The sequence below is a fragment of the Vigna radiata genome, unplaced genomic scaffold (genome assembly GCF_000741045.1).
Source record: "Vigna radiata var. radiata cultivar VC1973A unplaced genomic scaffold, Vradiata_ver6 scaffold_171, whole genome shotgun sequence".
NCBI lineage: Eukaryota > Viridiplantae > Streptophyta > Magnoliopsida > Fabales > Fabaceae > Vigna > Vigna radiata.
This window is the reverse complement of record NW_014542551.1, coordinates 407,130-422,098: the sequence shown is the minus strand read 5'-3', so window position 1 is coordinate 422,098 and position 14,969 is coordinate 407,130. Positions and strand designations below refer to the sequence as shown.

The 14,969-nt window shown below is 33.4% G+C and overlaps 1 protein-coding gene across 17 annotated transcripts in view; it reads right to left on the bottom strand.

Moving 5' to 3' along the window:
- The window catches only part of LOC106780258 (golgin subfamily B member 1), a 39,068-nt gene that overhangs the window by 11,700 nt on the left and 12,399 nt on the right, over nt 1–14,969 (bottom strand). For 5 of the 17 annotated variants that reach the window (XM_014668532.2, XM_014668518.2, XM_014668525.2 and 2 more), the window contains exons 13-31: nt 13,194–13,609; nt 12,895–13,036; nt 11,910–12,157; nt 11,278–11,790; nt 11,073–11,187; nt 10,221–10,702; nt 9,973–10,117; nt 9,209–9,672; nt 8,957–9,101; nt 8,130–8,593; nt 5,154–5,298; nt 4,308–4,786; nt 4,035–4,179; nt 3,294–3,763; nt 3,042–3,186; nt 2,223–2,704; nt 1,956–2,100; nt 1,076–1,518; nt 805–958 (exon numbers count right to left, since the gene is read on the bottom strand). In XM_014668532.2, the coding sequence (XP_014524018.1) occupies nt 805–958; nt 1,076–1,518; nt 1,956–2,100; nt 2,223–2,704; nt 3,042–3,186; nt 3,294–3,763; nt 4,035–4,179; nt 4,308–4,786; nt 5,154–5,298; nt 8,130–8,593; nt 8,957–9,101; nt 9,209–9,672; nt 9,973–10,117; nt 10,221–10,702; nt 11,073–11,187; nt 11,278–11,790; nt 11,910–12,157; nt 12,895–13,036; nt 13,194–13,609 (5,742 nt within the window). The remainder of the gene's footprint in view (nt 1–804; nt 959–1,075; nt 1,519–1,955; nt 2,101–2,222; nt 2,705–3,041; nt 3,187–3,293; nt 3,764–4,034; nt 4,180–4,307; nt 4,787–5,153; nt 5,299–8,129; nt 8,594–8,956; nt 9,102–9,208; nt 9,673–9,972; nt 10,118–10,220; nt 10,703–11,072; nt 11,188–11,277; nt 11,791–11,909; nt 12,158–12,894; nt 13,037–13,193; nt 13,610–14,969) is intronic. The other 12 variants (XM_014668527.2, XM_022776931.1, XM_014668523.2 and 9 more) reach the window with 12 other exon arrangements.

The following is a 14,969-nucleotide window of genomic DNA, read 5'->3' as shown; positions in this document are numbered from 1 at the left end:
GAGCAAAATAATAAACTTATCGTTGAAACAACTGGCATAACATTAATTCATGGTGAGGTTCTCAACATTTTTGGGGCAATGCTGTTTTGAGTGTTATTTCATTAATCGCATGCCACCTTGGATTTTAGATAACATAATTCCTCATTCTATTTTATTTCGTCTTGAACCTCTCCATCGTTACCACTTCAAGTCTTTGGGTCCACATGTTTTGTTCATTAGTTCAAAACCCACCTTTCAAGAAAGAATCAAACATATTGCGATTGATTGTCATTTTATTTTAGAAAAGATTGTATCTTGAGAAATCAAGATTGAGTTCATAAATTCTAGTGATCAACTAGCATGTGTGTTTACTAAATCATTACGGGGACCTAGAGTTGATTATATTTGTAATAAGCTGGGTACCTATGATTTATATGCACCAGCCTGAGGGAGAGTATTAAATATTCTCCCATTCTGTTTTTTATATTTCTGTTATAAAAGCTGTTACATTTAATGGGCTTAGGCCCATCTTTTTTGTATTTTCCTATTTATAAATATGTAACCCTATGTGCTCTATACACATTAAGGATTCACTCTATGTCTTTCTCTTTTATTTCAACAGTACTATTAACCCTATGTGCTTAGGCCCATCTCTTTTGTATTTTCCTATTTATAAATATTTAACCCTATGTGCTCTATACACATTAAGGATTTACTCTATGTCTTTTATTAAGGATTCACTCTATGTGCTCTATACACATTAAGGTTGTCTGTTGGTTATTGTTTTGAAGTCAAAATCGATTATAAAGTTTTAAATTTAATTACCTTTGATTTCTGGCTTTGGCATCATAAAATCAGCTGATTTTTTGGCATCTGTTCTTTTCTCTGCTCTGGTTTTGCTTGGATCACTGGTGCCTAACTTGTCTGTTGCTATGCCAACATTGTCCTTGGTCTCAGGTTTTTCAGTTCCCTGGTTGAACTTATGAAATATGTATAAAATTTTTAAAACAAGTAAGGAAACTAAATGAATTTTAGTTTGGACAATGGATATGTTATTTTTATAATTTTTTACTCGTTAACACAAGTTAGGACTAACCTGAACCATAGTGGACTTTTTGTCAAGTTGAATTTCTGGTTCTGTAAGGGAGCTTTGCTTCATATAATCAATAACTTCTGACTCATCAACATGTAGTGGTTCTTGCTGTGAGATTTGGTCAATGTTGCTTTGAACAAAGGCAGGAGTGGGTGATCTTGTCCGGACTTCTTTCCTGGGTAACTGCATTTGGCATGTTTCTTTGATACCTTTGCGTTCTTCCTGTTGACCAAAATTTTCATCATCCTCACTCCTTTCTCTTACTTCTGCATCAGATGTTTGAACCTTGTCATGTTCATCAGTATAACTATTGATGTTTATTTCTGCAGTGTCCCCAGCAACATTTTGTGTTGTTTGTTCACCTTTGTTAGAATTTTTCTCTGTAATGTCTTCCAGCTGTATCAGTTCTTGATTACTGTCATCAACTGATTGGGTTCTGACCACTACTGCAATTGTTATTGGTTGCAAAGTCAGCACATTAGCTTTTATAAAAATTAGATACTAAAACCAATGATTAACATGAAGGCTGCTGTCTTACTATACAAATGAATCTATAAGTTGTCTTTAAAATAAAAATAGTCGTAGTGCCACAATAAGGTTCCGTAGCCACAGTGCCACAATATGGTTCCATACTCAAATGCCACAAAAGGCTCCCGTAATTTCCCAGAGAATTGCTATAGGTATATTTTGATTCACATTTAGTAGCGGGTACAACTGCTAGTGTCATCAAAATGCACTTGTTTTAAAATTTTTATATACTTTAAGAGATATTTCTTGCACATAACCTTGGTTTTTATTTTCTCCCTATGAATTTACATTCCGATTTGTCTTCTGTTAATGTTTTCTAATCAAAATGGATTCTAAAATTTCAAAACCTGGTTACCTTTGATTTCTGACTCTGGTATTTTCAAATCAGCCAATTTTTTGACATCTGTTTCTTCCTCTGCTCTGATTTCACTTCCATTGGTGGCACCTGAATTCTCTGTTACGTCGCTGATATTGTCCTTGGTGTCAAGCTTTTCGGTTTCCTGGTTGAATTTATTCAATAGAAGTATAAAATTTCTATAAAAGTTAGGAAAGCGGTTAATGTTTGGTTTTTTCGAAGATGTTATATATGTAAACTTTTACTCATTTATACACTTAGTCTAACCTGAGCAATAGTGGACTTTCTGTCAAGTTCAATTTCTGGTATGCAACTCTGTTTGGCATAATCAATAACTTCTAATTCATCAATATGCAGTAATTGTTGCTTCAAGGTTTGATCAGTGTCGCATTGAGCATAGGCAGGAGTAGGTGATATTGTCTGCATATTTTCCTTGGGCAACTGCATTTTGTTTGTTTCTCCAGTAGGTTTGGCTTCTTCCCGTTGACCAAAATTTTCATCTTCCTCAATCCCTTGTTTTACTTCTACATTAGATTTTTGAACCTGGTCATGTTCCTCAGTATAGCTAGTGGTGTTTATTTCTGCAGTGTCCTCAGCAACAAATTGCGGTGTTTGTTTCTCTTTGTTAGATTTTTTCTGCGTATTGTCTTTGTCCAGTTGTATCTGTTCTAGTTTACTGTCATCAACTGTTTGGGTTAGGACCGCCACTGCCGTTGCTATTGATTGCCGAACTTCACCTTCTGGCACAACTTTTTATAAAAGTTAGATATTGAAACCAATCATTACCGTGAAAGCTGCTATCTTATTATTTAATGCATGAATAAGTTCTCTTGAAAATAAAATAGTCCCAGTACACCATAAAGCTCCCGTATTTGACAAAGAATTACTGTGTACTTGTTATCATCCACATGTAGCAGTGAGTAAAACTGCCAGTTTCATCTAGACACACTTGTTTTTAAATTTCTATGTACATTTAAATATATTTCTTTCTTGGAAAGTTAGTTTTATTTTCCTTATACGCTTAAATTTTTTCTTTTAGTTAGTGTTTTCTGGTCAACATATTCTAAAATTTCAAAACCTAGTTACCTTTGATTTCTAAGTCATGCACCTTGAAATCAGCCAAGTTTTTGGAATTTGTTTCTCCCTCTTCTTCGATTTCTCGTGCATCGTCGGTCCCTAAATTATCTGTTACTTTGCTGATATTGTCCTTGGTTTCTGGCTTTTCAGATTCCTAGTTGGAATTTCTATAACAAGTTAGGAAAATGATTGATGTTTGGTTTTTGCAAAGGAGATGTTGTATATGTAAATTTTTACTTATTCACACCACTTACGCCTAACCTGAGCAATATTGGACTTTGTTTCAAGGTTGGTTTCTCGTATGCAATTTTGCTTGATATAATCAATAAATTTTGATTCATCAACATGCAGTAATTCTTCCTCTGAGATTTGTTCCATGTCACTCTGAACAAAGGCATGAGTGGGTGATATTGTCTGGACTTCTTCCTCCAGTAAGTGCATTTTGTTTGTTTCTGCAATAGCTTTGGCATCTTTCTGTGGACCAAAGTTTTCATCATCCTCAATCCCTTGCTCTCTTTCTGCATCAGATGTTTGACCCTTATCATGTTGATCAGTATAGCTAGTGGTGCTTATTTCTGCAGTGTCCTCAGCTACATATTGTGGTGTTTGTTCCTCTTTGTTAGATTTTTTCATTGCAATGTCTTCTTCCAGCTGTATGTGTTCTTCTTTACTGTCATCAGCTGTTTCAGTTACAACCGCTTCTGCAATTGCCATTGGTTGCCGAACTTCTTCTGGCACATTTTTTTTAATGAAAGTTATATGCTGAAATTATCATTAACATGAAGGCTGCTATCTTATTATTTAAATACATGTATAAGTTCTATTGCAAATAAAAATAGTCCCATTGGCTCATAAAGCTCCCATATAAGTTCTAAGTACATTAGTTAATATTTCTTTTGATGTAAAGTTGTGATAACCTTTATTTTATTTTTACCATTGGTGTTTTTCATTGGTTAGAGTTTTTGAGTCAAAATCGATATTAAAATTTCAAAAGCTAGTTACCTTGGATTTCTGACTTTGGGATCTTCAAATCAACCAATTTTTTGTCGTCTATTTCTTCCTTTGCTCTGATTTCGCTTGCATAATTTGTACCTAAATTCTTTGTTTCTTTGCTGATATTTTCCTCGGTGTCAGGTTTTTCAGTTTCCTGGTTGAATATATGAAATATAAGTATAAAATTTTTGTAATGAGTTAGGAAAATGATTGATTTTTTGTTCTTCCAAATGAGATGTTATATATCTAAATTTTTACTCATTTACACCAGTTAGGCCTAACCTGAACAATAGTGGACTTTCTGTCAGGTTCAGTTTCTGGTATGGAAATGTGCTTGTCATAATGAAGAACTTCTGACGCAACAATATGCAGTAATTCTTTCTGTGAGATTTGATCAGTGTCTCCTTGAACAAAGGCAGGAGTGAGTGATCTTTTCTGAACTTTTTGCTCAGCTAACTGCATTTTTGTTGTTTCTTCAATATCTTTGGTTTCTTCATCTTGATCAAAATTTTCATCATCCCCAATCCATTCTTTTACTTCAGCATGAGATTTTTGAACCTTGTCATGTTCATTGGTATAATTATTAGTGTTTATTTTAACAGTGTCCTTAGCAACATCTTGTAGTGTTTGTTCCTCTTTGTTAGATTTTTTCTCTATTATGTCTTCTAGCTGTATCTGTTCTTTATTACTGTCATCAACTGTCTCGGTTTTGGAAGCTGTTGCAATTGCTACTGGTTGTGGAGCTGTATTATCTTGCACATCTGTGTTTATAAAAATGAGATATGGTAAGCAATCTTTAACATGAAGACCTATTTTACTATTCAAAAACATGTTTAAGCTGTCTTGAAATAAAATAGTTCGAGTGCCACAAAAAGTTCTATAGTCATTGTGCCACACAAAGCTCCTGTATTTGCCAAAAACTTACTATATACACATCCACATATAGTAGTGACAGCAATAGAACTGCTAATATTATCTAAAGAGTCTTGTTACTAAATTTTTATGTACACTAATAACATTTCTGGCACATAAAGTCACGTGCCTTTTTCTATTTTCCTTGTAGGAATATATGATTGATGTTTGTTATGGTGGGTTAAAAGCAATTCTAAAATTCCAAAACTTGTTTACCTTTCATTTCTGGGTCATGCATCTTGAAATCAGCCAATTTTTTTGAATCTGTTGCTTCCTCAGCTCTGGTTTTCCTTGCATTGTTGGTTCCTTTATTTTCTGTTATAATGCCGACATTGTCCTCGGTCTCAGGGTTTTCAGTTTCCTGTTTTAATTTATGAAATATGTGACAAATATGTTTTCAGATATTATTCATAGAGGAGCAATTGCTCTTCAACAAAATACAAAGACTTAAGGACTGTAAATATTAATTTATGATGGATATAATCTATCCCTACAATAAATATGAAATATATTGTCAGCTTATTAATCCTCCTAATTATGTAATTAAAACACTACAAGGAAATATTAATTAGAACATAAATCAAGTTGGTGAATGGATGTCATCCATTCCCAAATTGCCAACAATTGACTGAAATGCAGCACCATTGAACTCTTTTGGAGAAACCATTTCAACCTTCATAGCATTTTTCTAGTCCTTACTAATCAATACATCATTAGTAGTTTCTGGAACAAGGACAATATTTAGATAACAAAGAAAGCTTTTGTGATTACCAGGTAGTTTATCATAAAAAACAATGTGACAATTGATTCCTATGCTTTTGAGTACATGCTCTGACACCTTTCCTTACTGTGATTGGTAGATCCTGAACATCAATGGTTGGCATATTCTATTCCTATTTAATGTTAGATATTTTAGGTAGAAGTTCATGTTCATGCACTTGTGATGATTGGATAATAGACTTTCTCCTTCATGAGTATTCTTGCATTCGATGGATAACACTTTGATTTTTGTTTCTAAGTTATCTTCGGACTTGACATGAAAGGAGAATGAATACGATAAGCAACAGGATCGGTGAAATATATTAGACTCAATAGATGGTGCTGAAGTTTTTTGTTAAGAATGAATTATCCTTATCTTCAACGCATGAGCTTTCCCCCTAAAGATAAGGTTGAAAATGTTGTGTATTTTTATCAAAGGTGACATCATAGGACAAAAGGAATCATTTTGTTGGAGTGTGGTAACATTTGTATCCCTTTTGGCTAAGCGATCAAACAATAAATTGCACTTAATAGGTAGAGGATCAGGTTTCCTGCTATGATTAAAATGAACATGAACAAAGGATACATAGCCAATGACTCGAGGTAGAACATGATTTAATCTCCTAAAGTCCGGGAAAAATTTGGAGAGTAGTTGAATGAGACTTTTATTCCTTAGTGTTTGGTAAACAATTGACCAAATACGTAGTAGGAAGGACAACTGCTTCCCAATACTATTTTGGTACATTTTTATGGAGAAAGGATGCTTGAGTTACATTTATGAGATGTCCAATTTTTTGTTATGCCACCCCATTTTGTTGTGGGGTGTTCATACAAGAAAATAAATGAATTATCTCTTCATTGAAGGAGGACAATCTTTGGTTGAAAAAATATTTGGCATTATCTTAATGGATTAATGGTTGTCTCCAACTGATTTTTAATCATTTGGATGAAGTTTTGAAAACTTGCCTCACTTCACTTTTTTGTTTCAAGACAAATACCCATGACACTTAATCATGAGTGAATAATGCAAACCAACAATCCCCGAATAGGTTAGGAATACTAGAGGGTCTCCATACATCACTATGTATTAATTCAAAGGGAACAATCATTCTTTTATTACTAGAGGGAAAGTTAACATGGTTGTGCTTCGGAAATTCACAGGTATCACTTTCTGAAATAAATTAGGAAACATAATTTCTATGGTATTGAAGGATGAATGACTTAAACAAAGGTGATATAACTAGACTTTTCTTTATTGGAGAGAGTTGTTTCTGACATCAAAGAAAAAGGAATTTCATATTAGTACTAGGCATCTTGTTAGCGTCCTCTAGAAGGTAGAGCCCCTTATCAAGTCCAATCATCTTCCCCGTTCTCTAATCCTGAAACTGGCAAGTTGTAGGATTAAAAAACACCAGATAGTGTAAATCCAACACAAGAAATTCTAAGATTAAGGGGTTTTCTGGACACATTAACAAAATTTGTATACTCAGGTAATTGCTCCTTACTATTCTTAGGTAATATTCCTTACTTTTGTGCACTCAATGCCTTAAATTCATTTCAATAAGGTGTCTTGGTAGTTTACTGTGGAGCCACAGACCACAAGACTCAATCATTTAATCGGTTTATATCTTATGGACATTGCCCAAGCAACAAAAAAATTACACTTGCAAATGGGACTTTCATTACAGTTATTAGAAAAGGAGATATTGTGATAAATGAGAATATAATTCTGAAGGATGTTTTGCATGTTCCCAAATTATCTTTCAATTTGACTTTTGTTCACAAGCTTAGTGGTGGCTAAAATTTTGAGTATCGGACATTTTTTAGGTTTGAAGTATGGCAATGCAAGCCTAGAAGGAATACAGTGGAAGAAAGGAAAGGTTGTGGAGTTGCTGCAATGCAAGCCTAGAAGGAATACAGTGGAAGAAAGGAAAGGTTGTGGAGTTGCTGCAATGCAAGCTGTGTGGAAGAATACAGTAGAAGAAAGAAAAGGGTTTGGTTTTGCACCAGTGCTGGTTGCACATGAGATTATACATGCTTTCAAGGATTTTAGAGCACTGATACCATGTCAGAAACACTGTTCCTAATATTATTCATAGAGGAGCAATTGCTCTTAAATATAAAATAAAGACTTATAACTGAAAATCCTAATTTATGATAGATATAATATATTCATACAATTCAGGGTCAATGATCCTACACAATTAATATAAAATATATTGTCATTTATTAATCCTCCTAATTATGGAATGTAATTAAATCTTCAAATTATGTAATTAAAACTGCACAAGAAAATATTAACTGAAGCATAAATCAATTTTCACAAAATATAAGGTGAAATTTGTATAAGTTTGGAAAATGAATGTTATGAGTTTGTCCAAAAGAGATGTTATATCTTTAAATTTATATAAGGTTAGATCAGTATTTCCTAACCTGAACAATTGTGAACTTTCTGTCAAATTGCATTTCCGGTGTGCAGCTTTGCTTGATATTGTCAATAACTCCTGATTCAACAACATGAAGTAATTCTTTTTGTGAGATTTGATCAGTGTCATCTTGAACAATGGTAGGTATGGTTGATCTTGTCTGGATATCTTCCTCTGGTATCTTCATTTTGCTTGTTTTGTCAATACCTTTGGCGTTTTCCGTTTGATCCAAATTTTCCTCATTCTCAATCCCTTCTTTTACCTTGGCATGAGATGTTTGATCCTTGTCATGTTCATCAGCATAATTATTGTTGTTTATTTCTGTAGTGTCCTCATCACAACAGTGTGGTGTTTGTTCCTCTTTGCTAGATTTTTTCTCTGCAACGTCTTCTTCAAGCTGTATCTTTTCTTGATTACTGTCATCAACTGTTTCAGTTCCAACTGCTACTGTAATTGCTATTGGTTTGTATTCTGGCACATTTGTTGTTTTAAAATGGAGATATTGTAAGCAATCATTAACTTGAATGCTGCTATCTTACTGTTTGTGCCATCTAAAGGTGGTAATTTTGTTATTTTATGAATAATTGGCATCTTTCTTCTGAAGTCATGGTTTATTTTTGTATTTGTTAAAAAGTGGAGTATAAGTCTAACTTAATCCTACACAATCAGTTTGTAAGATAAAGTTTGCATCAATTTACATATTCTAAATTAGTTTTATATCTAGTCGACATGGGACTTCCAACAATATTCTTTTTTCGAATGCATAAATAACATTTATTTCTCGGTTTAGGATGTCATGCCAAATTTTTTCCAAAATTTCGAAAACTTGTTTACCTTCCGTTAATGAATTTGATCGTTCCACTTCTGTTACTTGTTTGTCATATGATCCTTCCTCTGCTCTGATTTCACTTGCATCCTTGTCATCAAAATTCTTTGTTATTATGTTGACAATGTTCTTGGTTTCAGGTTTTTCAGTTTCCTGGATGATCATGTAGAGTATTATTATAAAATTTAAGAAAATAAATTATTTGTCATTACAACAAGCTAATATATATGTAAATTTTTACTCGTTCTCGAATGTCTAACCTGAACAACTGTGGTATTTTTGTCAAGTTTGATTTCAGGAATGCAGCTTTGTTTGGCACTATCAATTACTTTTGATCCATCAATGGGCAATGTTTCTTGACTAGGAACTTGATTTTTATCTCCTTGGACAAAGATAGGAGTGGGTGATTTTGTTTGGATTTCCTCCGGGAATTGGATTTTTGTGGCTTCTTCAATTCCTTTTGCTTCTTCCTTGTGATTGAATTTATTCTTAATGCCTTCATCTTCAACATGAATAGATGGAACCTTTTCTTGCTCCTTAGTATAACTTGTGGTGTTTATTTCTATAGTTTCTGCGGTAACATATTCTGGTGTTTTCACATCTTTGTTAGATTTTTGGGTAACATCTTGTGGTTGTATCACTTGTTGACTACCCTCATCAATTCCTTCGGTTACGTTTAATACTATGTTTGCTATTAGTTGCAGAGCTTCATCTTTTTGCACACCTGTTATTATACACGTGTTATGGAAATCAATCATTTACATAAAGCCTGCTTTTTCTTACTCTTTTAAGACAAAGTATATGTTCTCTTGTATTTGCATGAAGAGTTGTTAGTTTGTTATGATCCTCATATAGTAGTGTAGCGACTAAAATTGTTTGTGCAAGTGAATTCAATAATTTTTTTGTTCTCTCATTTAAAGTCATGATTTTAAGTTTATTCTCCTAGCATGAATATAACCTTTGTTATTTTTTTCATTTATGGTTTTGAGTCATGTTTGCTTCTAAAACTTGAACACTTAATTACCTTTGATCTCTGAATTTGGTCTCTCCACATTAGTCAATTGTTTGACATATGCTCCTTCTTCTACCCGAACTTCAATTGCATCTTTGTTGTCTAAATCCTCTGCTCCTGTGCTGATTTTGTCCTTGATTTCTGGATTGTTAGTTTCCTGGAGGAATATATGCTCCGTAATATAAGTATAACATTTGTTTGTTCAGATGAAGCTTGACATACATGTAAATTTTTGCTCTTTTACTTCAGTCATGGCTTACCTGAACAACAGTGGACTTTCCATCAAGTTCAATTTCAGGTATGGATTTGTGCTTGTCATTATCAAGAACTTCTGATTCATCAATGTTCACTGTTTCTTGCTGCAAAGTTTGACCACTATCACCTTGGACAAAGTCAGGAGTGGGAGAACTTGTCTGGAATTCTTCCTCTAGGTTCTGAGTTTTGGTTTTTTCTTCAATCCCGTTTGCTTCTTCTTCATGTAATTTTGCACCATCCCCAGTTCCTTCTTGTTCCTTGGCAGGAGATGTTTCAACTGTGTCATGTTCCTTAGTAAAATTGTTGGTGTTTATTTCTGCAGTCTCCTCAGTAATAACAAATTCCTTAATTAGCACCTCCCTGTTAGATTCATCCGCAGTCTCCTCAGTAATATCTTCTTTTGCCTGTGTCTCTTGTTTACCAGTCTCCTCAACTGCTTCAGTTCTGACCAGTTCCGCATTGGCTATTGGTTGCTGAGCTTCATCTTCTGGCACACATTATTTTATAAAATTGAGATATTGAAAGCAATCATTTATACAAATACTGCATATCTTACTATTTAAGTACGTATAAAAGTTCTCTTGAAAACTAATATAGTCAGAGTTCCAAAAAAGCTCCCTTATTCTGTGAAATAATTACTATGCCTGTTATCATCGACATATAGTATTCAGTAAAGTAATCTGCCATCGAAGACACTAGCTTTTTTTTTTCTTTCATCATTTTAGGTGGTTTGAATAATGTTTTAGTCAAATATCCCGTATTTATTTTTATTTTCCTAGCATGAATATACACTTCTGTTTGCTGCTTGGGTTAGAATTTTCAATGAAAGTCATTTCTAAAATTCAAAAAGTTATTACCTTCAATTTCGGGCTTTGGCATCTCTGAATCAGTCAATTTTTTGGCATCTATTTCTTTCTTTACTCTGATTTCAGATGCATCCTTTTCGTATAAGCTCTCTGATAATTCAGTTTCCTGGTTGAATTTATACAATATAAGTAAAAAAAATTCTAACAGGTTATAAAAATAAACAATTTTTACTTGTCTACTTCAGTAATGCCTAACCTGAAAAACAATGGCCTTTCCTTCCAGTTCAGTTTCTGGTATGTAGCTCTGCTTTGCATTACCCATCACTTTTGATTCATCAGCATGCATTGTTTCTTGATGTGGAATTTGATTAGTATCACCTATGACAAAGGCAGGAGCATGAGTCTGGACTTCTTCCTCCTCTGAGTGTGTCTTTGTTGTTTCTTCAATTAATTTTTCTTTTTCCTCTTGTTTGAATATATCCTCAATCCCTTCTTTCTCTTTGGCATGATCTGTTGGGTTTTGGTTCTTTTCCTCAGCATAATCAGTGATGTTTATTTCTACATTTTCCTCAGTAACATATTCTGGAGTTTGCACCTTTTTGTTAGATTTGTCTGTAATATCTGCTTCTAGCTGTTTGTCTTGTTGACCACTCTCCTCATTCAGTTGTGTGGTGTCTGTTTTTTCATTTTCTCTGATTTTAGTTTCTTCCTTGTCCGAATTCTCCATTACTCTGTTGACATTGTCCTTGGTTTCAAATACTTCAATTTCCTAATTGAATTCAGTCAATATAAGTAAAAGATTTGTGTAATAGATTGCAAAAATGAATTTGCTTTTGTTCACAGCAGTACATCTGTAAATGTTTACTGATTACTTAACCAATGCCTAACCTGAACAACAGTGGGATTTCTGTCATGTTCAAATTCTGGTATGCAGCTTTGTTTGGCGGTAGCAATCACATTTGATTCATTGAGATGTAATGCTTTTTGCTGCTGAGTTATATCGGTATGACTTTTGACAAAGGCAGGAGTGGGTGATGTTGTGTGGACTTCTTCCTGTGGTGTTTGCATTCCTGTTACTTCGTCAATCTTTTTTTCTTCTTCTCTTTGATTGAATTTTCTGTTGTCTTGAATCTCTTCTGTTAGAAATATAAGAAATATCTGAAGATATTATCTTTTAGAATATTACCTGTATCTTAGATAATCTCTTTGGATTTATTCTTCTTTTATAGTTTGATTTATTTTGTCATTTATTAAGAATCTTTATAATTATAGGAATATCTTTTTAGAATCAGATTTATTAGAATATATTTACAGGCATATCATGTCATGTATTACAATTAACTTATATTGAATGGACCCTTATGAATTCCACACACAGTTTCTCATCTCTTCTATCTACTTTTCTCTCTTTCAACACCTTTGTCCCTCGGAAGAGATGTTGGAACCTCTTCTTGTTCCCCAGTCTAATCAGTAGTTTTATTTCTGCAGTTTCCTAAGTAAAAAATTGTGACATTTGCACCTCTTTGTTAAATTTCTCTGTATCATTTGCTTTTGGCTGTATCACTTGTTGACTAGTCTTATCAACTTCAGTTTTGACTGATACAGCATTGGCTATTGGTTGCTATAATTTATAAAAAAAGCTGCATATCTTTCTATTTTATATGAGCATTATAAAGCCTTGAAAAATTTAAGTAGTCCCAGGGCCACAAAACAATACAAGGTTTATGTTGTCATCGACGTATCGTAGTGAATAGAACTGTTGATATCATCTAATGACGCTAATTAATTCCTGCCATTAATATATGCTGTTGTGTTTCTTCTTGATTTTGGTTTTTGAGTCAATTTCGATTATAAAATTCCAAATCTTAGTTACCTTCGGTTTCGGACTTTGACATCTTCAAATCAGTGAACTGTTTGGCATCTGTTCCATCCTTTGCTCTGATGTCACTTGCATCCTTGTCTAAATTCTCTATTATTGTGTCGGAATTGTCCTTTGTTTCAGATACTTCCCATTCCTATTTGAGTACGTAGAAGTATAAATTTTGTATAACAGGCAAGGAAAAGAAATGATTTTTGTTTGTTCACAACAGACTGATATATATATATATATATATATATATATATATATATATATATATATATATATACTTGTTTACTTCACTAATTCCTAACCTGAACAACAATGGCATTTTCAATCACTTCTGATTCATTAACGTGTAGTGTTTCTTGCTGTGGTATTTGATTAGTATCACCTTGAACTGATACAAGAGTGGATGATCTTATCTTAACTTCTTCCTCCAGTAACTGCGTGTTTGTTGCTTCAATTCCTTCTTCTTCTTCCTCTTGATTGAATTTATCCCCAATCCTTTCTCCCTCTCTGACATGAGCCTTTGGGACCTCTTGTTTCTCAGTATAGTTAGTGGTGCTTATTTCTACTACTTCATTAGTAACAGATTCTGGTGTTTTCACCTCTTTGTTAGATTTAACATATGCTTTTGGCGGTATCTCTTGGCTACTTTCTTCAAGTGCTTTGGACCTGACTGATACTGCATTCGCTATTGGTTGTTGAGCTTCATCTATTAGCATACCTGATTTTATTAAATTGAGTTAATTAAAGTATTCATTTATAAAAAAGGCTGCATATCATACTATTTTAATAGATTCATGCACTCTCTTGAAAAGTATAGTCATAGTGCCACAAATGCTCACTTACAAGCCAAAAGAATCCCTGTGTGTCATCATCATACACATAGTAGTGAGTAATATCGTTTGTGTCAACTAAATAACATTTTTTTAATAGAAATGAGAGTCTTTAGGCATCACCTATATTGATACCACAAATAACATCAATCATATGCAGAACCTCAAAATATCATAAAAGAAATCTAAATAACATAATATTTTAATTTGTTACATGGATTAAATAATTTTTCTGACCTTGAGCCGCATTTTTTTCCTGGCATTAATATATCCATTGTTTTTGTTTGTGTTATAATTTAGGGTAGAATGATCTTATTATGTCGAGAATACAATCTATATATACAAAGCTAGAAAGTTATTTTAGGAAGTATAATAATAGCTTTTAGACAACTGGATCCCTATGATTTAGGGATATCCCCATCATATTATGTAATTATAATATGCTAAATAAGGAAACAATAAAACACAAATCTTGACAGAAATAATGCAGCTACTAAGACAAATTTTAACAATCCCCCTCATACTGGTAAATAGGTATTTTCCATTTCTAGCTTGGAAACAATACTCTCAAAATTGTCTCTATTCAGCCCCTTCGTTAGAATATATGCAAGGTCTTGTGAGGAGACATAAGGAGTGTAGATCAGACCATTGTCTAACTTTTCTTTGATAAAAAGTCTATCAATCTCAATATGTTTTGTTTTATCATGTTGCACTGGATTATGAGCTATGCTAATGACAAATTTGTTATCACAGTAAAGTCTCATCGGTTCATCCGATTTTATTCTTAAGTAATCCAAGATGATCTCTAGCCATAGTAGTTCACATATCCCTTGTGCTATTGCCCTGAACTCTACTTCAACACTAGATCTGGCTACCACATTTTGTTTTTTACTTTTCCAAGTCACAATTTTCCATCCAAGTAAAGTGCAATATCACCTAGTTGACCTTCTATACACAATTGACCTTGCATAGTCTGCATATGTATATGCTTCCAGACTTACATTCCCATTTTTTTCAAATAGAATTCCCCTATTTGGTGTCCCTTTCAAATATTGCACAATTCTTAGTGCAACTTATAAGTGAACCTCTTTTGGTTGGTGCATGAACTGGCTGACTAGACTCACAGGGAATGCAACATTAGTTTTAGTGCGAGATACATTTCCTTGTCAACAACAATACCTTCTGCATTTTCCAATTTCATGTTGTCTTACTAGTTTCTTTTAACAAATCAGTAATGTATTTTTGTTG